General features: G+C 41.6%; 1 protein-coding gene across 1 annotated transcript in view; it reads left to right on the plus strand.

Moving 5' to 3' along the window:
• SHOC1 (shortage in chiasmata 1) overlaps positions 1-20,652 on the plus strand; it is a 99,423-nt gene that overhangs the window by 23,127 nt on the left and 55,644 nt on the right. The window contains exons 3-6 of the mRNA XM_054033164.1: positions 12,946-13,053; positions 14,226-14,355; positions 15,181-15,275; positions 16,328-16,570. Of these exons, the coding sequence (XP_053889139.1) occupies positions 12,946-13,053; positions 14,226-14,355; positions 15,181-15,275; positions 16,328-16,570 (576 nt within the window). The remainder of the gene's footprint in view (positions 1-12,945; positions 13,054-14,225; positions 14,356-15,180; positions 15,276-16,327; positions 16,571-20,652) is intronic.

Below are 20,652 nucleotides of genomic sequence, written 5' to 3' on the forward strand. Positions count from 1 at the left end.
ACTTTTGCATGCGTAAGGGCACTTTCATGGAACTTTGTGACTTGCTGTCCCCTGCCCTGAAACGCCAGAATACCAAGATGAGAGCAGCCCTCACAGTTGAGAAGCGAGTGGCGATAGCCCTGTGGAAGCTTGCAACGCCAGACAGCTACCGGTCAGTCGGGAATCAATTTGGAGTGGGCAAATCTACTGTGGGGGCTGCTGTGATGCAAGTAGCCAAAGCAATCACTCAGGTGCTGCTACGAAAGGTAGTGACTCTGGGAAATGTGCACGTCATAGTGGATGGCTTTGCTGCAATGGGATTCCCTAACTGTGGTGGGGCGATAGATGGAACCCATATCCCTATCTTGGCACTGGAGCACCAGGATACCCAGTACATAAACCGCAAGGGGTACTTTTCAATGGTGCTGCAAGCACTTGTGGATCGCAAGGGACGTTTCATCAACATCAACGTGGGCTGGCCGGGAAGGGTTCATGACACCCGCGTCTTCAGGAACATTACTCTGTTTAAAGGGCTGCAGCAAGGGACTTACTTTCCGGACCAGAAAATAACTGTTGGGGATGTTGAAATGCCAATAGTTATTCTTGGGGACCCAGCCTACCCCTTAATGCCATGGCTCATGAAGCCATACACAGGCAGCCTGGACAGGAGTCAGGAGCTGTTCAACTACAGGCTGAGCAAGTGCAGAATGGTGGTAGAATGTGCATTTGGCCATTTAAAAGGTCGCTGGCGATCGTTACTGACTCGCTCAGACCTCAGCCAAACCAATCTCCCCATTGTTATTTCTGCTTGCTGTGTGCGCCACAATCTCTGTGAAAGTAAGGGCAAGACCTTTATGGCGGGGTGGGAGGCTGAGGCAAATCGCCTGGCTGCTGATTACGCGCAGCCAGACACCAGGGCGATTAAAAGAGCACACCAGGAAGCGCTGTGCATCAGAGAAGCTTTGAAAACCAGTTTCATGACTGGCCAGGCTACAGTGTGAAATATCTGTTTGTTTCTCCTTCATGAAAACCCGCCCCCTTTATTGACTCATTCTCTGTAAGGAACCCACCCTCCCTCTTCCCCCAGCTTGCTTTCAAACCAAATAAAGTCACTATCGTTTAAAAATAATTTATTCTTTATTAATAGATTATAAAAAGAGGGAGGGAACCCGGGTGGGGTTTGGGAGGAGGATAGGTGGGAAGGAAAAGGCCACTAAAAAAAGGTTAAAAAATTGACAGCCTTTTGCTTGGGCTGTCCACTGGGGTGGAATGGGAAGGTGTACGGAGCCTCCCCCCCCACCCGCGTTCTTACACGTCTGGGTGAGGAGGCTATGGAACATGGGGAGGGGGGTTATACAGGGGCTGTAGCGGCACTCTGTTATCCTGCTACCGTTCCTGAAGCTCCACCAGACGCCGGAGCATGTCTGTTTGCTCACGCAGCAGCCCCAGCATTGCATCCTGCCTCCTCTGATCTTCTTGCCTCCACCTCTCATCTCGAGCATCCCTCCTGTCCTCACGTTGGTCCCTCCTGTCCTCATGTTCACTGGCTTCTTTCCTATACTTTGAAACCGTGTCCTTCCACTCATTCAGATGAGCTCTGTCACTGCAGGTGGATTCCATGATTTCTGCGAACATCTCGTCTCGCGTCTTCTTTTTCCGATGCCTTATCTGAGATAGCCTTCGGGATGGAGGAGGGAGGCTTGAAGAATTTGCAGCTGCTGGAGGGATGGAAAAATGGAGAGAAGTTTTTAAAAAGATACATTTTACAGAACAATGCTTATACTCTTTCACGGTGACCAACATTATTCACATTACATAGCACATGTGATTTCTGTGCAAGGTTGCATTTTGCCTCTTAATATTGAGTGCCTGTGGCTTTGCTGCTAGAGATCACAGACGCAGGTCCGGGCAACAGAATTCGGCTTGCATGCGGCCATGGTAAGCCATTGTCTTTCGGCTTCTGCGCCCTCCTTTCCCACATACCAAGCAAAGCCCGTTGAGTGCTCCAGTTTTCCTGTTAACATTCAGCAGCAGAAAACAAACTAACCACCACCCCCCATCCAATTCTCTGGATGATTGCTTTACCCCTCCCCCCACCGCGTGGCTGGTATCAGGGAAGATCCCTGCTAGCCAAACGCGAAAAGCTCTGGGCCAATTCCCACCTCCCCCCCGCGCTTGGCTAACTGCAGGGAAGGATTTCTTTTCAGCCACAGCAAACAGCCCAGTAGGAACTGCCACCTCTGTCCCCTTAATTAAATTCCTGTATTTCAACCAGGTTACCATGAGCGATATCACTCTCCTGAGGATTACACAGCAAGATAAAGAACGGATGTTGCTTGAATGCCAGCAAACACCGGGACCATGCGCTGCCAGGCTTTGTCATGCAATGATACCAGATTACTTGCTGCAAGCATGGCGCGGTCAAGTGTCCTACCATGGAGGACGGAATAAGGCTGCACTGCCCAGAAACCTTGTGGCAAGGCTTTTGGAGTACCTCCAGGAGAGCTTCATGGAGATGTCCCTGGAGGATTTCTGCTCCATCCCCAGACACGTTAACAGACTTTTCCAGTAGCTGTACTGGCTGCAAATGCATCCCAAGTCCTCAGGGCAAAGTAATCATAAAAAACCCTTGCTTTTAAAACAAGTTTTATATTTTAAAAGGTAAACTCACCTGAGGTCCCTTCCATGGGGTCGTGGTCTTGGATACTGGGTTGGGAGGGTACTTCAGTCAGGCTGAGAAAAAGATCTTGGCTGTTGGGGAGAACGGAGTGCTGGGTGCTCTCTGCAAGCTCGTCCTCCTCCTCCTCCTCTTCCCCGTCCGCAGAATCCTCAGGTGTAGCTGATGAGATTATCCCCGCCTCAGAATCCACGGTCAGAGGTGGGGTAGTGGTGGCGGTCCCCCCTAGAACTGCATGCAGCTCATCGTAGAAGCGGCATGTCCGTGGCTCTGACCCGGAGCGACCGTTTGCCTCCTTTGTTTTTTGATAGGCTTGTCTGAGCTACTTGACTTTCACGCGGCACTGATCTGAGTCCCTATTGTGGCCTCTCTCCATCATGCCCTTGGAGATTTTTTCAAAAGTTTTTGCATTTCCTCTTTTTGAACGAAGTTCTGCTAGCACTGAATCCTCTCCCCATATAGCGATCAGATCCAGTACCTCCCGTACGGTCCATGCTGGTGCTCTTTTTTGATTATCGGCCTGCATGGTTACCTGTGCTGATGAGCTATCTGTGGTCACCTGTGCTCTCCACGCTGGGCAAACAGGAAATGAAATTCAAATGTTCGCGGGGCTTTTCCTGTCTACCTGGCCAGTGCATCCGAGTTCATATTGCTGTCCAGAGTGGTCACAATGGTGCACTGTGGGATAGCTCTCGGAAGCCAATACCATCGAATTGCGGCCACATTAACCTTAATTCGAAATGATAAAATCGATTTTGGCGCTACTCCGCTCGTCGGGGTGGAGTACAGAAATCGATTTAAAGAGCCCTTTATTTCGAATTAAATGGCTTCGTTGTGTGGACGGGTGCAGGGTTAATTCGATTTAACGCTGCTAAATCCGAATTAAAGTCGTAGTGTAGACTAGGCCATAGTGCTGTATATTGGCTAACTGCTCAGGATAAAAAGTGCAAAAGTATGAATGAATAGGGACCTTATCCAATAACTAAGGCCCATAATTTGAAGTATCTTAAAATGGCTATAGTCTGATGTTCTGTACTTCAGCATTTTAAATGTTTTCTTGATTTTTAAATAAATCCACTGCTGTTGCCAAATTTTATGAGTGGGAGGGGTACATTTTATGTTGTATCTATATATAAACATTATGCTGTAGAGATGAAGAACATAAGAGTACTTCATTCCCAGCAAAGGGAATACAGTACCCAGACACTGGTCTCATTTATATGTGTAAATTATCCAACAAAACCCCATTTGTAAGGTTTGTCTGACAGATGCTAGTACACAAATTAGGAAGTGAATAGAAAGAAATCTTGTTTATTATATGCTTTTTTAAAAATAAGCCAGGGGGCTGGGAAATCAGTGCTTACCAAATGAAACATAAATAAGGTTGCTTTAAGATTCTAAACGAGCTTTACAAACAGTGAGCATTTAAAATAAATTTTAAAAATACAAATACTTAGCTGTCCTTTTACACAATTTTAACTGTTTAGATTTTTCTTATCCCTTTTAAATTTCTTGCTATTGTATTATTTTTCTTATCTTGTTCAAGATTTATATATTGCAGATGAACTTGTTTTTGTTGATAATTTGGAAGAATATCGTAAACGACTACCTACTCTGCATACCCTCTTGGCTAGACTAAAAATTTTCTTAGTGAAGGATCCCCTCTTAAATTCTAAAGGACAGATTTTGACTGAAGAGAACCTTTTCAGGTACTTGCAAAGTTGTTATATACTTTTGAACATAAAACCTCCTCCTCTTGTATGTATGTGGATCATAAGTGTGATTAATATTGCCACTTTAACATCTTAACTCATATTATTTCATTATGGATTTTGTTCAGCTGTGATTTCTTTATAATTGCAATGAAATAAGATATGTAATTGGTTTAAAAAACTTAATCTCTTTGTAATGGAAAGAAGAATGTATAGGATGGAGGTTAAATACATCGTTAAAGAAAATAGAATAAGAGAGGTGATATGATTTTTAGGGCCCTACATGTCTGATTGTTTCTGTGGGGTTTTTTTTAAATACAGCTTGTAGTGCTGAAATAATGTTCAGCTTTAAAAGAACCCACTCCTCCTTAATCAGTCAAAACTCCCACTGAGTTAAATGGGCAGGATTTGGATTTGTGTCTGCATAAAGTTAATTGCAGAATCAAGATCTTAACTTGATGTTTAACTTAAACAAATTAAAAAAGAAAAGTAGGACAGTATGCAAAACTTATCCAGTTGACTATTAAATACTCTTCATTTGCTCACCAAATTATCTGAAATTGTTCATTAGCTTGTTTAATGTTTTGACCTTTTTAAATAATAATTTTATTTATGAAATACTCAACTTTCCTGAGACAAAGCACTGAACAAATAATTAAAATACTCCATGATTAAGAAAATATTATAGGCCTATTATTAAGGTTTTCCAATACTCTTCATTATAAGACCTTGTTTTCAGTTGCTTGCATCTTTGTCAGACTTTAACCATTTGGGCTGAAACATTCCATACCAAGTTTCTGCCTTGGGCTGTTTATTTTTGCAAATGTTTCAGCCAGAATGGTTCACCTGTTTCCGAGAACAAGTCTAGTGAAAAATGTTTTTGTTTTTTTCTTTTGTTCATGTTGAAAAATTCAGGGATATGAAATTTGGCAGGGGGATTGCCTTTGTGCCAGGGATGTGTCTTTTGTCATCCCCATGAATATCTGCACAAATTTGGCTGAGTTATAACCCTTTGAAAAATCTCTGTTCACACATGCTAAGTAGAGCTTTGCAGCTTAATCATGCTGATATGGAAGAGGTCTGAGGAGTGGATCTAAAGGCTCCAACCCTGCTGATGAAACATGGGTGTCAATATGATATCACATGATGGAATTTCCATTTTTTTCAGTTAGATTTTTTTTTGTAAAGCAATCAAATTACACACTCAAAAAACTACAATAAAATCATTAGTAGGATTGCAAAGGCAAGCACTCAAAGGTTAGGAAATACCAGAATTAAGGTAGCTTGTTCAACTGTAATTCAACCCCCCTTTGCAGATGCAATATCGTACAATCTTTTTCTGTAGGACCCCTGCCTCAGTGCACATGATGGACCTGCTCTGGCAATAAATCAGGGTTGTGTAACGAAGGAGAATGTTGTCTGCAGGAACCCTGCCTCATTTGTTGCAGAAGTTGGAAGGTGTGTAGTGAATGAGGCAGGAGATTGCAAGAGGGAAAAGGATGGTCTTGTGGTTAAGTCAGTTGAATGCTGCCCTAGAGATCTTGATTCTATCCCAGTCTCTGCCAAAGAGTTCCTATGTAATGCTAGGCAAGTCTCTTAAACCAGACTTTTCAGAAATAGTCACTAGTTGTGTGTTCCTCATTTTCTGTGTGCTCAGCTTGAGACCTAGGGGTCTGATCTATAGACGTGCTGAGCGTTTACGGCTGGAACTGAAGTCAATGGGAACTGTGCTTTGAGCATATAAAATGCTATATAATGCTAAGTAATCTGAAAAGTCACATCCTAGGCATCTCAGATTGGGCATCCAAATGTAGTAGATTCTTTTGACTTTAAACCTCTTTGGGCCAGATTTTTAAGCATATTTATGTGCCTAAAGAGGCAGACAGGTACTTAGTGGGATTTTCAAAAGCACCTAGGCATGCATTCCCATTGGCCGTCGATGCCTCAATTCCCCATTTGTAAAATGGGGATAATAATATTCCCTTATCTGACAGGGTGTTTGGAAAATTAAGTCATTATTCTGATGAACAGTTCAGGAAGATAAGAATGGCTATACTGGGTCAGACCAAAAGTCCATCTAGCCCAGTATCCTGTCATCCAACAGTGGCCAAAGGGGATGAACAGAACATGTAATCATCAAGTGATCCATCCCGTCGCCCATTCCCAGCTTCTTAGACGAATACAGTAACTCCTCACTTAAAGACGTCCCAGTTGTTCCATTGTTACGTTGCTGATCAATTAGGGAACATGCTCGTTTAAAGTTGCGTAATGCTCCCTTCTAACGTCGTTTGGCAGCCGCTTGCTCCGAGGGCAGCAGTCAGGCTGCCTTCGGCGGCATGCCTGCGGGAGGTCCACCGGTCCCGTGGCTTCGGCGGCAATTCGGCGGTGGGTACGCTGAATCTGCAGGACCGGCGGACCTCTCGCAGCCATGCCACCAAATCCGCGGGACCGGCGGACTGCCCGTAGGCATGCTGCTGAAGGCTGCCTGACTGCCATGCTTGGGGCGGCAAAAAAGCTAGAGCCGCCCCTGTCCCTGGCTGAGCTCCTAGACGTGACACTCAGATTGTGTGAGAGGTCAGTTTCTTTCTCAACTGTCTCCACTGGAAATATGCTGCCAAAAATGTAGAAAGCAAAGGAGGAGGGCAACCGGAGGCCAAGAGCTGGTATGGAGGCATGGAGCCTTCACGTGGATGGCACTGGCCTCCTGCTGATCCATACAATCCTAGCAGCTTGCTCCATCTGGGGAACGATGCTTCCTCCGTGGAACAGTTGGGGAGAAGTATCCACAAAGGAGAGCCATCCTTTACTCAGGCAAACGTCCACTGAAATTAAAACTAAATAAAATCTCAGGATTTGGGCTTTAGTGATTTATACTCTTAAATCAAAATTATTATTTCTGGGAGGTAGTGGTGCCCCACTGTTGGTGAGGAAGTATACTCCCTGAACAATGGTGCATTTCACAGTGATAAAGCCTTTAAAGACATGGGGGAGAAGGCACTGGGAAGTGACTCTATGCACTCTCTCCAGCTTCCTGCACTCCTTCACAGAGCAAGTGTTAGTCTAGTTCTTCCTTTTTATTTCTTTTGTATTTAAAAAGCCTATCAGTTTGCCTTTGAAGAACATTTTTACATTTTAATTTTATTTAATATTAAACATACTCTGACTTATTTCATTGCATTAATAAATACACAGTGATTCACAGAAAGAAAAGTAAAAGTTTATAAAAACTGAAGGATTCAAGAAATTTTGAGTTGTACTAAATCATAAAAGCTCTTCATACATTAGAAAAACTTATTTTGGTAAGAAAATAAGATTCTACAATCCTGCAATGTAAAGCAATTTAAAAAGACTGGGGAGTTTGAGTGTTGTGACAATGTTTAATTCTACAATATTAAATTTTTCTCCTCTGTACATAAATTAACAATTCTTGGATAGTATGATGAACAGGCGTCATGTCAGTTTAATGTTCAAATTATTACAGCATGCCTTAGAATTGTTTTCCTAGAAAATTGTAGGGTTTTTTTAATCATTTTTCTGACATGTATTGTCATCAAGGTTACTATTAAAACTTTGCATCATGAATATAAACCAACAAACTAAAGAGAAGTCACTTGTGCTATTTTAGAGACTAACAAATTTATTTGAGCATAAGCTTTCGTGGGCTAAAACCCACTTCATCGGATGCATGCAGTGGAAAATACAGTAGGATGAATGAATACATCCGATGAAGTGGGTTTTAGCCCACGAAAGCTTATGCTCTAATAAATTTGTTAGTCTCTAAGGTGCCACAAGTACTCCTGTTCTTTTTGCTGATACAGACTAACATGGCTACCACTCTGAAACTTGTGCTATTTTGCTGATCTTTTAATAGGGAATGCTTGACTTTCCAAAGCAACGCAGAGACTCATGAAAATGAAAAAGAACTACATGTAGTTAAGGAAATTTTTTGTCGAATGTCTTTAAAGGATGAGGAGGTATTATAAATAAGTTTCATCCCAGTGATTTTAGTGACTGCTGCTTAATACACTTATCAATATATGTACCTGTATTCTGACTTAAAAGTGACTTGTAAGTCACTTTAACAGAATTCCCTTAATTTTTGCAAACTGTGCCAAATGCCTCCATTAGCCAACATTTAAAAAAAAAGAGTATTAGTTTAAACCAGGTTTTTTTGTTTTGTTTTTTTGGAGGCCTGTGATAGGAAGCCCCACTTGGGGTGTCTATTTCTGCTATGATCAGATGCACCAGCACATGCTAGATTGGTGACATCAGATCAAAAGTGGAAATCAAGTGGAGAAGGATCTAGCCTTTGTGTGTATGTCTTGGGAGGGTGTGTGGAGGGGGAAGGTAAGGTTCAGGAAAGTGCCTTTTTTACTATTATGCTCAGTTTTGCAACACTTTAAAAATAATATTTCTTACAGTTCGAGGCACATTATGTCTCTACAGAGGCAGAATGGCACTGGGGAGGGCAGAGTAGATGTATCACTGAAGGAATGAAGGAAGTACTCAGGGAGCATGCTGAGTAGCAGGACTAATTAAACCTAATTCAAGTATTTATATCTGGTGCTTCTTCAGCACAGCCACACCAGAGTGCAAAGGGAAAGTGAGGGTATAGTCCTTCTCTGATACCATACCGACAAGAGCAGGCATCATGTCAGCACTGCCTGTAGCACTAATCAGTTCTTCCAGTTATTTTTACACCAGTACTACACTTGACTTGGAAATTTTTTTCTGTGTATAAAAGTCATTTATTTTAATCTGATTTCTTTTTCCCCATGAATTCAACCCTCTTTCTACTCTTAAGCCATTCTTGGTCTATATTTCTACAAACTATTTAAAAATAAAAGTCTAAATTAAATAGTAAAAGCAAAAAATCACAAATTTAAACCTTATCTGTCCCAGTGTTACTGTGTTTATTATTTTTTCAGTCATTAATGCTGCCTGTTGAGTTAGAATCCAACAAGACAACAGACTTCAGACAGAAAGTTGAGATTCCATCGTGCTTGGAACTGAAAGAGTTGTTAAAATTAGCACCAGAAATTATAAAAGATGAAAGTAGGAGTGAAAATAAAATCAAAGGTGAGAATTGTTTGCTTGATATATTGGGCCCAATTCTCCTCTCATTTGCACAGACTTCACACCATTATCTTTTTAACTCCATTATCTTCACTTGAATTACTACTGATTCAGACTAGTATAAATCAGATGAGAATAAGGCCCATTCTGTGTATGAAATTGTGGAACAGGTTTGGCATGTCAAATGTCAAAGTATTAAAGTTTCCTGTAAGCAGCCAAAAGGAAGTGATCTCTTACATACTGTACACCTCAATTCAAGCCCATGTTATTTCAGAAGCAGATATTGTTATTGAGGTGGAAGAGTGTTTCTAATGATAATAACGGAATAGGTTAGCTAAGCTAAGATGAATTTTTTAGACATCCCAGAGTAGTTTACAATAATTCGTGCAGCACAGTCACTCCATATAAGTTGTCCACAACATTATAGGGGGAGCTGGTAACAGCCTCTGTATTTACTTTGACTACCATCTCTATTTCAAAATATTCTTATCACCTTTTCTTTGAGAAGTTCTCCCACCTCCACTGTTAGCAGCAGACCTTTGATATTGATAGCCTGAGAGTTATTCTCCTGCTGAAGTGCTTTTTCTTTATCCCATGAAACTCCATTTGCATTTTTCTATTAAACTTTTAAAAATACTTACTTTGTTCTCTTTTGTTCCTCAGGAAAATGTTGGCAGCCTGCCAAATAATAACTCAAAATACAAATATTCTATACTATCAGAGGGGTAGGCGTGTTAGTCTGAATCTGTAAAAAGCAACAGAGGGTCCTGTGGCACCTTTCAGACTAACAGAAGTGTTGGGAGCATAAGCTTTCGTGGGTAAGAACCTCACTTCTTCAGATGCATGTCTTACCCACGAAAGCTTATGCTCCCAACACTTCTGTTAGTCTTAAAGGTGCCACAGGACCCTCTGTTGCTTTTTACAAATATTCTATAGGCTGCCAAAGTAGCAATGGCAGATGATACTGTATTGTGAATACCAAGACAACTGTAGCAATTGAGTGGAAGTAAGAAATGGGCTTGGTTCCATATCCCTCTGGACCTGGCCCATGACCCTAGTGCTCTATGTGCCGCGTGGGGCAGAAACCCACCACGTCTTGATTGGCGGGAAAGAGAGCTAGGCCAGCTTCTCTCAGAGCAACCCCCGGCACTTGACCAATGATCCATTTCCTCCCCACCTTCCAGGAATACCATATGGGACCAGATGTCCCTAATCTAACACCATGGAGAGAGAGTGCTAGCTGGGTTCCCCCTACTATTACCCTCAGAACCCAGTGGTCCATCACTTTCTTGGCTAACAGCTTTCTCCTGCTGCCAACTAACCTGGTTAGGCCTTAGTCCTTTAGCTCCAGTGGTGGTAGCCTGTGTTACAGTGCTGAAAGTCCCGGAGTCAAACCCTGCTCGTGATATGGGGATGTTGCATTTGTACATCATAGAATTCTTTTTTCATCTTTTTCCTTTAAAAAAACCCTCTAAGAAGTAACCCACAAAAATGAAAAAGAACTGCATGAATTTAAAAACTAGTATAAATATGACATTTAAAGAAAGTTATTTAGGTTGCAAAGTCAAGATCTTGAAAGTTAGGAAATACCAAAATTAAGGTTACCTGTGCAATTTAATTTTGTGTATGTATTATAGTACTGTCAAATTACATAATCTCATGCTGTTTTTTCCCCATGGAATCACTGCCTTATTCAGTGTAAAGGATCGATTCACAAAGAGATAGAATTATAGTTGTACGAGCAACCATAAATCTGGAATTTCCTAACTTTTCAGTCCTTGACTTTGCAACCTAAACCACGTGCTTTTAATGCAATTTTCTGTATGTAATAGTGCATTGTATAATCTACCAAACACAAATAAACTATTTTATTACTATAAACATTTGATTTTCTATATTTGTAAACTAATTGTAATTTACACAATTGTACGTACAAGCAAGTAAAAGAAGAACCAATATCTAAAGCATTAGACCAGAGGAACAAAATAATAAATAGTGATGGCAGCACTTTCACAGTACAAATATATATAGCAAACTTTTGTCAACGCGTGTTAAAATGTAATCTCGATTCTTGTACACTTGATGAGTGCTAAGTATTGTTATTACTTAGTATGCATATTAGGGTTCTCCTTCAAAACGTTATGGAAGGCCTGAGATTAGCGTCATAGAACACATCTAAGCAAAACACAAAAATTAGTAAAATACCCTTCTGCAGTTTGTATTTCTGAGTCTTCTAGTGGCTCAGATAAAAACATTACAACCCTGCCATAGACCAATATTCTTTCCATATGTCTATCAAATGTTTACCATGAACTGAATAACATGATTATCAATTTAAACACAGACCAAGTAAACTCTTTCGTGAACCTGCTATTTCCCAGGATTCCCACTGCACATCTTATAGCCTTCCTCCTCAGAGCAGAGCAGCCTTTCGTACATCCCTGGATGGGGTGGTATGTATCTGCTCTGATTTGGTAGATCAGTACAGCTATTTTCAGCCCTGGGAAGCTAGGACAGGACAGGGGAGGAACTCTCTCTCTCTCTCTCTCTCTCTCTCTCTCTCTCTCTCAAAGAAGCCCTTTACCAGGAATCAACAACATCTGTCTAGAATTTGGATCGGCATTTTAAAGCATTAGCTTTTATCTCTAAATAAAAGAACAAATGGACATTCAGTGAAATTGAAAAGTGGCATACAAAGCTGATAAAAGGAATAATTTTTCACACAAAATACAGTTAACCTGTGATACTTATTGTCAAGGGGTATAATTTAGGCCAAGATCTTAGCAAGTTTCCAAAAAGGATTAGATATTTATATGGATAACAAGAATATTCAAAGTCATAATAGTAAATATTAAAAAAAGAGTTTTGGAAGCATCAGAAACCCTCTGGCTTTTCAGGATTAGTGTTACACCTTCAGTGACACTGCTCAGTTTTTAAATCAGTGCTTGTGGCAGTAACTTACCTGTACAGTCATGGAAACTGTGGTTGTGGTCTCAACTTGGCCAGAAAAAAATTACACTTTAATTTATTTTGGCAAATGAGAGAATTAAAAAAGGTTTGTTTGTTTTTTAGCTCGGGCAGTATAGGCTCATGCTTTTAGATCCAGAGGCCATCTGTTTGATCCCAGCTGCTGACAAGCCACCCATGGGAGTGGTGTTCCATAAGTTAGGAGGAAACTTTCCCTAAGGACAGGTTATTTCACATCTAGCTAATACAGGGTTTCTTGCATCTTCCTCTGAAGCAGCTGGTACTAATCACTGTGAAGACAGGATATGGGACTAGATGGACCACTGACCTGGTCACATAGGGCGATTGCTATGGTCTTATGAACACCTTCTGCTGTTTGCCTGGTAACTGATGGTAACTGCAGTACTTTGCATTGATAAATTCAAAATGATAATGGGGGATCAATGAAAACAGAAACAAAGAAAACATTGTTCAAGAAACAGCTTTGAGGAAATAAATGGTTATCATTTGTGGCACCTTTTTATCTCTTTTCAGATCTTACTGCAAATATTACAAATGAAATAGAGATTTCAAAATACTGTCCCACAATGGAAGAGGTTTGTTTCAATCAAAGCAGAAATCCACTGGAATGCAGTGAGGCAGGTAGGAAGTGCTCTATAAGCAAATCCAGTGGTGGTTTTTAAGAACTATGATTCTTTGATTATGTATTCCATATGTATTCCATTATTTGATGCACACATGTCCTGTGCATTTGAGATCAGACTCTGTGGCCAGAGGTGTCAGGTGGGCTGCACTTGTGCCCAGAGTGAGCTCGCACCCTAGCTTCTCACCCCTCCTGAGTACATAAAAGGCAGAGTGAGGCCAGTTGTTCTTCAGGTTTTTACCACCTGTGACTGCAAGACAGAACTGCAGGCAACATTCTTACCTTTTGCATTTGCTAGCTTTGTTTGTAACTAGCTTTTAGTTTAGTAAAAAAATTACAGTGAAAAAAATAAAGGAAAAAAAACAACCAAAGAAACAAGTTCCTTGCAAGCTAGAAAAATCAATAAGCACGTCTGAAATTCATTTTACTGGCAAAAGTAGAGCAATAAATGTGACCTACAAGAGATTGCTTTGATTCCCCAATCTTGTTTGCATAGCTGGTTAAAAATATAGGATCTGATCTTGCAAGTGCTCTGCATATGGAACATCAATTGAAATTGAATTGATTTCAGTGGGAGTCTTCTGTGACAAGCATTTACAAGACTAGGGCTGTAAGTAGCACTGAATTTTATTTGCATATGAAAAAATAATTGACTCCCTCAGAGTTTGAGGTATCTGAGTTGCAGACTTGCAACTTATATTATATTTGTGATGGTTCTAATATCACTCACATTGACAGTGAAACCTTCAGACTTGCAGGTTTCACTGTCAATGTGAGTGATATTAGAACCATCACAAATATAATTTGAAAGAGCCATTCCATCTAAGTAAGAGCTACATAACTGGGCCACAGCTGATCAACATTTAATTTTTAAAAATGCCCCAAAATAATAACTGGTGATTTTAAATTCTGAATGGTTGGCTAGGTGTGCAGAGATTCCCAGAATCACATAGGAAAAGCAGTAAAAAAGTGTGATTTATGCATTACTATTATCTCTGTTGTCTAGATATTAAAGTACCACAATTTGGTCTTTATTGCTCAAGTGATAAAACATAAAATCTTCATAATAAATTTGAAACACAAAATGTAACTGGTGTCAGTTATACATAAATATTTACATTTCTTTCACTTATATTTGTGAAATGTGGTGTAATTTTTCTGCAATTCCCAGTTAGTTACGCTTTATATCCTCAATATGAAGTAGAAATACCACTAACTCCGCCATGCAGACCACAAAGATCACACGTGAATTCACTTCATGCAGGACTTCAGGCAGAACCTATTTCTCCTGTTGGTAACAGGTAAGAAAAAGTTTTATGAGAATACAACTGGTACAACCTCCTCCAAATTAGTGCAAAACTAGCTTAATTGGATTCTGTTAATTTATGGCCTCATTCTGTGAGATGTTCATTGCCGATGGTTTCATCCATTGTGCACTTTGCCTTGGAGAGAAACATTATTCCAGGGAATACACCCTGTGCATGGTCTCAGTGCATGGAGCTTGAAAAGACCAAGAGAGTTGCTTTAAGGCTGTTCTCCTGTAAGGAGGTTTAATATCCTTGGGGAAGGTGAGGACTCATACCTCCGTGGCAGTGAATCCTCCAAAGTCCTCAGCAGAGAAGCACCCAGTGAGTACCTTGGCCGAGTGCTGGGGATATCCATGTGGTGACAGAAGTACCAGCAGGGCTGTTCCATGGCGGCTTCTCTATGCTATTTGCTAGAGTAGCCTTCACAGTCTTAATATTTTCCCTCCACAGACATGGAAGGACTAAAGCATCCTCTTGACAGGGGACCTCAGTCTCCCTCCCTACCACCGTGATCCACACTAGCTTCCCCTTGCTTGCCTCCAGCCCATTCAAGGGGTATATATACCCCTCATCTTTTCCCCTCTTTGGGGAGTGGAACCACATTGGTCCTGCAGCCAGAGAGCCCACTGCACCCACAGATGTGGAGGAAAGATTTCCCCAAATGAATCAATAAGAGAAAGTAGAAGATTGGAGAGAAAGTAAATACTTTTGCAAAATTACTTTCTCTAAATGTATTACCAGAAGAAAGTTGATTTGAAAATCTCAAGCTATGATTTAAGCTTCTTACCACGTGTCTCCTTTTTTGTTTCTTTGTTTTAGTATTCTGCTTACAGAGTCAACTAAGGAGTATTTAGAGTGCCTGGTGTGGCAGTCAGAAAAATACCAAAATGCTGTGAACTCTCTTTTGCTTGAAGGTAAGGAAGTATGAATTCTGATATACTGAATTGATATAGAAGAGTTGTATGTGAAATATTACAACAACATAGAAATTAATCTGGGAAGTGCTTGAAGAAATATATGCAGATATTTGAGGATACATTTTCAAAGTTTATAAAATGAATGTAGAATGCAAGGAATGTGTGAATACAGCTCCTGTTTGCACACTAAAAATGTATCCCATTGCATCTAAGGTGGGATGTTTGATTTTTTTTCCTTTATATCAATCTTCTTGTAAGGCAGTTAACTAGTTTGTCTTTCCACAGTGCTAGTTTGTATAAAATGACAGCTTTCCCCTAGTTTGAAAATCTTCAGTTCACCTCCTGATAATTATTTTAATGGGTATAGTAATTTCTAAAACTCACTAACAAAAACCTAACTTATAACGTGCTCTGTTGAAATATCAATTTTTATTATAGAGTATGTTCTTATCTTCAAATAATTTTTAAAAATCCATACTAATAAATTCCTTAGTGGAATCATATTCACGGAGAGCTAAGTTTCCAATGCCAAACGCACACATTAGAAAGTGGAATATGGAACCAAAACCAACTAAGTCATAAATTATTTCTGACCCCGATGGTTAGTGTTAAGAAATAACACCAAAAGACTTCCATGAGATAAGTGAGTTACATCCTCATTTGTAAAATAGTCTATTTACTATTTAGAGTTTTCAAATAATGATTATAATAGATGCTTGTAAGCATAGAAGGTAAACTCATAGATAATGAATAAATCTCGGATCATTTGTAATGCAGGTTTATATCAACAGACTAGAGATAGAATTACAGCTGGGGAATTGAACACAAAAAACAAGGTGAAAAAATGTACATCTTACTAAGCTATGTAAATGTTTCTTTCTTTGCTCTTCAGGCAAGTGATGATACTGAATTAGTAATGGAAAGATATACCAAGGGATATACATAGTCTAAGTCATGAATATTTTTTGTAATTTTGCTGTCAAAAGTGTTCTTTTCTCAAGTTTCTAGTCCATTAATACTTTATACTAGTTTTTATCTTGTTTTTTTAGAGAATCAGACCGTTGAACCTACATTTCAACATCATTCAGTTACAGAACTGAAAAAGATGTTGTCTGTCCATGTGGAAGCTCCAGTGTTTAGCCCATTGAAATCAGACTGGTGGATTCATTCAGGACTAAATCTGGTATTACCAGATTCTTTGGAGCAACTAAGCACTGATTTGGGTAGTGCAAACAGCATGTTTACTACTAAAGTGGAAGTATTCTCACAAATTACACAATTTCAGTTAGAAAGTAAGTATATTTGTTTTTGATAGAAAAGTTCAATGACAAGAATGGCAAGGAGATCTTTAACAGAGGATCAGTCATGCAGTTCAGTGACGGATAGTAGCATAGCACCAACTAAGAAAGGAATCAGAAAAATTCTCATTCTCAAAAAGAAAAGAACTCAGAAAAGCATAAATTAGCCTCCACTATTACTCTAAAGTCTGATTTACAAAAAGCTAAGATTGTCAGTTGCGTGGATAAAAGTAAGTGTGCACTTGCATACTTAATTTGTGATTACCATGATTGCATATGCAAATTATGGTAGTTGCAAGTACAAATTAGCCACATCAGGCCCTTAATGTTTCTAATAAAATACCTGGCAGGAGAACTTTTGAAAGGGATATAATAATTTCAAAGTATTATTAATTAATAATAGTAATTAATATCACCATAATAGTGAATATGTTGATGTAGCAGACTCTTATATTGTTCCAGCTTCTTCTAGGATAGGCCAGTGGCACAGGACCTGTTGTAGTTAACTCAGCTTCTATTATAGTGAAGATTCATCAGTATACAATATTATGCAGGGATTCATTCACTATGCAGAGTTGCAAGGCTATTTGCGTGCAACTCACATGGAAAAATACTACCACCTAAGTGTGGCAGCTCTGTAGAGACAGAACATATTGCAGTGCATTTAGCTACAGTATTGTTAACATGAATATATAGAAGTAATACAAAGGGTTATGATTTTGGGAAATTGCAGCTCTAAAATGCATCAAATCACATCCTTTTTATTTTCTCATATTACAGATGCTTGTAATAAGCACAGTTACCCCAGGGCCGGTGCAAGGAAGTTTCGCACCCTAGGCGAAACTTCCACCTTGCGCCCCCCCCCCCAGCCCTGCGGCGCTCCCCACCCCCCCTCCCTGAGGCGCCCCCCCCCGCAGCAGCAGCTCCCCCCCCGCCCTGAGGCGCCCCCCCCGCAGCAGCAGCTCCCCACCCCAGCTCACCTCTGCTCCGCCTCCTCCCGAGCACGCCGCCCCCGCTCTAATTCTCCTCCTCTCCCAGGCTTGCGGCGCCAAACTGCTGATTGGCGCCGCAAGCCTAGGAGGCGGGAAAAGTGTAGCGGCGACCGTGTGCTCGGGGAGGGGGCGTAACAGAGATGAGTGGGGTGGGGAGCTGCCGCATGGCTCCCCGGGCTGGGGGGGGTGGAGAGCTGCTGTGGGAGGGGGGGTGCCGCAGGGTGGTGGGGGGAGCCGCCACAGGGCTCCCCACCACAGCTCACCTCTGCTACGCCCCCTCACCTAGCACGCCGCCCCCGCCAGCAATGACAATAATTGCATGGAGCGGCCGCTGTGCTGGGAGAGGGAGTCTGAGCCGCACGTGTCAGTGCGCTGCCGGCAGCCCAGGCCAGGAACGCTGTAAAAAAAAATTGGGGGCACTGCTTTTTGGCACCCCCAAATCTTGCTGCCCTAGGCAACCGCCTAGTTTGCCTTAATGGTAGCACTGGCCCTGAGTTACCCACATTCATAGTCAAATTCCTTGCTATTTCACACACAGTTTATCATTATGGGGATTTTTAGTATGAAGCTGTCATATATTTGTACTGAACAGGTAGTACAGTATATTATTTCTCATGCACTCATAACTTTACAATGTCCCTTCAAATAGAACATGTAATAGGTACAATAGAATCCATTCTAGATCATTCTTGTGTTCTCCTACACAGCACTCGCTGTTTTGTATAAAAGTCATAGCTTATGGGTATTGTTGCCCAAGCCAGTTGATAGGAAATGTGGTGGGGGGGTCCAGGAATCTCACTGGAATTTTTTACCCTTAGGTTGATAGCTCCCCTAGTTTGTGTGTGCTGAACTAATCGTGTTATCCCCAGTATTTCTGTACCTCTGCCTGAACAGCAGCAGTTCCTTTTCTGCGCTTTCTATAAGCCTGGGTTCTTTAGTCTCTGTTTGGCTTCTTGAAATGGCCAACATCTTGCAGCAAAACTTCTCTTATATGGAGTGTGGAGCTTGCTGAGGATTCCTTTAGCAGCAGTTTTACTGAATGCTCCTGTTACAACAGCAGCTTTGGGTAGACTAAAGAACTACTTCCACTGGCTTCCTCTGTCTAGCATCATGTGAAGCAGCAGCTTAGTAACACCCACCTCGCTGTCTGCTCCCACCAGCTGGAGCTCTTTTTGGAGAATATATTCAAGTTTGAACTGCCCCTTCTCCTTCCTACTAAATCATTCATTCATGAAGGAAGAACTCTTGGGAAGGGATTCCTCTTGCTCAGCGCACCTTCTTGCCAACATTGATTGGTGAGAGCAGCTTACAGTTGGACTTGGAAGAGCCCGCTCCTTCCACCCATTGACAGCAGCAGTGATCTGGGTCCTTATTAATCCAGAGCAGCAGATCTTTTAGCAAGGCGTAACCAGACTGCTTGCACCTTGTGGAGTCTTCTAGCATGGAAATAGAGTCAGTAGTAGAGGTTAAGAAGGGGTCATGAGTCACAGTAACTGGTTTCTATGGCCCTGTAGCCCCAAGGGACCCTCATCATCATTGCTGATCCCATTTCACAATTTTCCTCATCCTCTTTACAAGACCAGGAAATGGTTTTCTGGATCCTCTCCAACAGCCACAGTTTCTAGCTTCTTTGGTTCCCAGTACCCAGGAAAGAGGTTTAACACTCTTTGCAAGCCCAACTCTACTACCAGTCTGCTCAGGCAGACTGCAGGATTGGGGACCCAGGTTGAGCACCATTTCCCTCATCAATCCATCAGTTGTTCCCTCTCACTCAAACCTGAATAGTTAAGCCTGGTTCTCTCCGCCAGGGTCCTTCTGTGTGCACAGAAGTTCAACCTTGCCCAGTGTGCCTCCTTTCGAGGAAGACTGCTGGTAGGCCCATAAATAGTGCAACAAAGTGGTCTAGCAGTTCATACCATCAGCCTGCAGATGTCTCTAGTCCATCCTTTTTGCAGTAATCCTACTAGTAAAGGATCAGTAACAGAAGAAAGTGAGGAGAAGAGAACATAAGTGAGAGGGAAAGTCCCCTAATAGAGCATAGTTCTAATTCTAACATCATATCAATGGAAGTTAGGAACCTAGACACTTTTGTGGAGCATGATCCTAGAAAAATCACAGGAACACCACAATCCCTAAAGCCTGAGTTAGGTGCCTACAGTCCCTATACAATGATTTGGGGAGAGAGGCACCAAGACTGCAGTCTACTAAGCCAGCATACAAGGCAGGGAGCCACCTAAGCTAGCCAATGGAGACACTGGGCAGAGAGGTATGCGCTAAGCCCTGCCCCTCTCTCAGAGATAGGCTCTTAAATCCAGGCTGCATGGAGGCACGTAACTGTGCTAGCAAGCCACGAACTGGCAGAAAATAGGCATTCCGCCACCTAAGATGCTTGCAGGACCTGAAATAAAATAGAAGAGGAGGAGCAGGACCTCCCTTACAATCTTTAGCCAAGTGGATAGGATGTGGAACACCCCCAATTTAAGTCCCCCTGCCTTCTGCTACCTCTCAGGTGATTGTCCTAACCACTAGGCTATAGAGTCAGTAACTCTTTCTCTAGCCAAATAATATTTAAGTATTCCATTGTTTAATTAAAGTGGAACAACTTCAAAAGGAGAGACTGAAGGAGCCTCACATCAGAATATTCCATAGTCTACTTGCTAGGGCAATCACCTGAGAGGTGGAAGACTCCTGTTCAAATCCCTTTGCCCCCTCAGGAAGAAGGTGGGAATGAACCTAGAAGGTTCCCTCTTCATGGGTGAGATTATAAGGGAGATCCTCTTCCCACACCCCCAGCTGTTTTGTGTGAACTTGCCTGATGGGCCCAATCTGATATGCGTGCTAAGAAGCCACCGTCTGGATCAGGACTCTGCACATGACTAGCCAAACATCTATTTTTTCCCGGTTTGTTAATTGCTCTGTGGCTTAGACAGGAGATAGGCACCTGGGCACCGAAGAGAGTGAGGCTGTAGTGTGCATGGCCAGAAGCGCCTTGTGAGTTTAGGTGCCTACAGGGTTAGGTGGCAGCCTAGTGGGAGTTTTGCAGTGGTGCCTAAAAATGGGACTTGGATTTCTAAGTAACTTTGT

This window comes from Malaclemys terrapin, chromosome 6 (assembly GCF_027887155.1).
Source record: "Malaclemys terrapin pileata isolate rMalTer1 chromosome 6, rMalTer1.hap1, whole genome shotgun sequence".
Lineage (NCBI taxonomy): Eukaryota > Metazoa > Chordata > Testudines > Emydidae > Malaclemys > Malaclemys terrapin.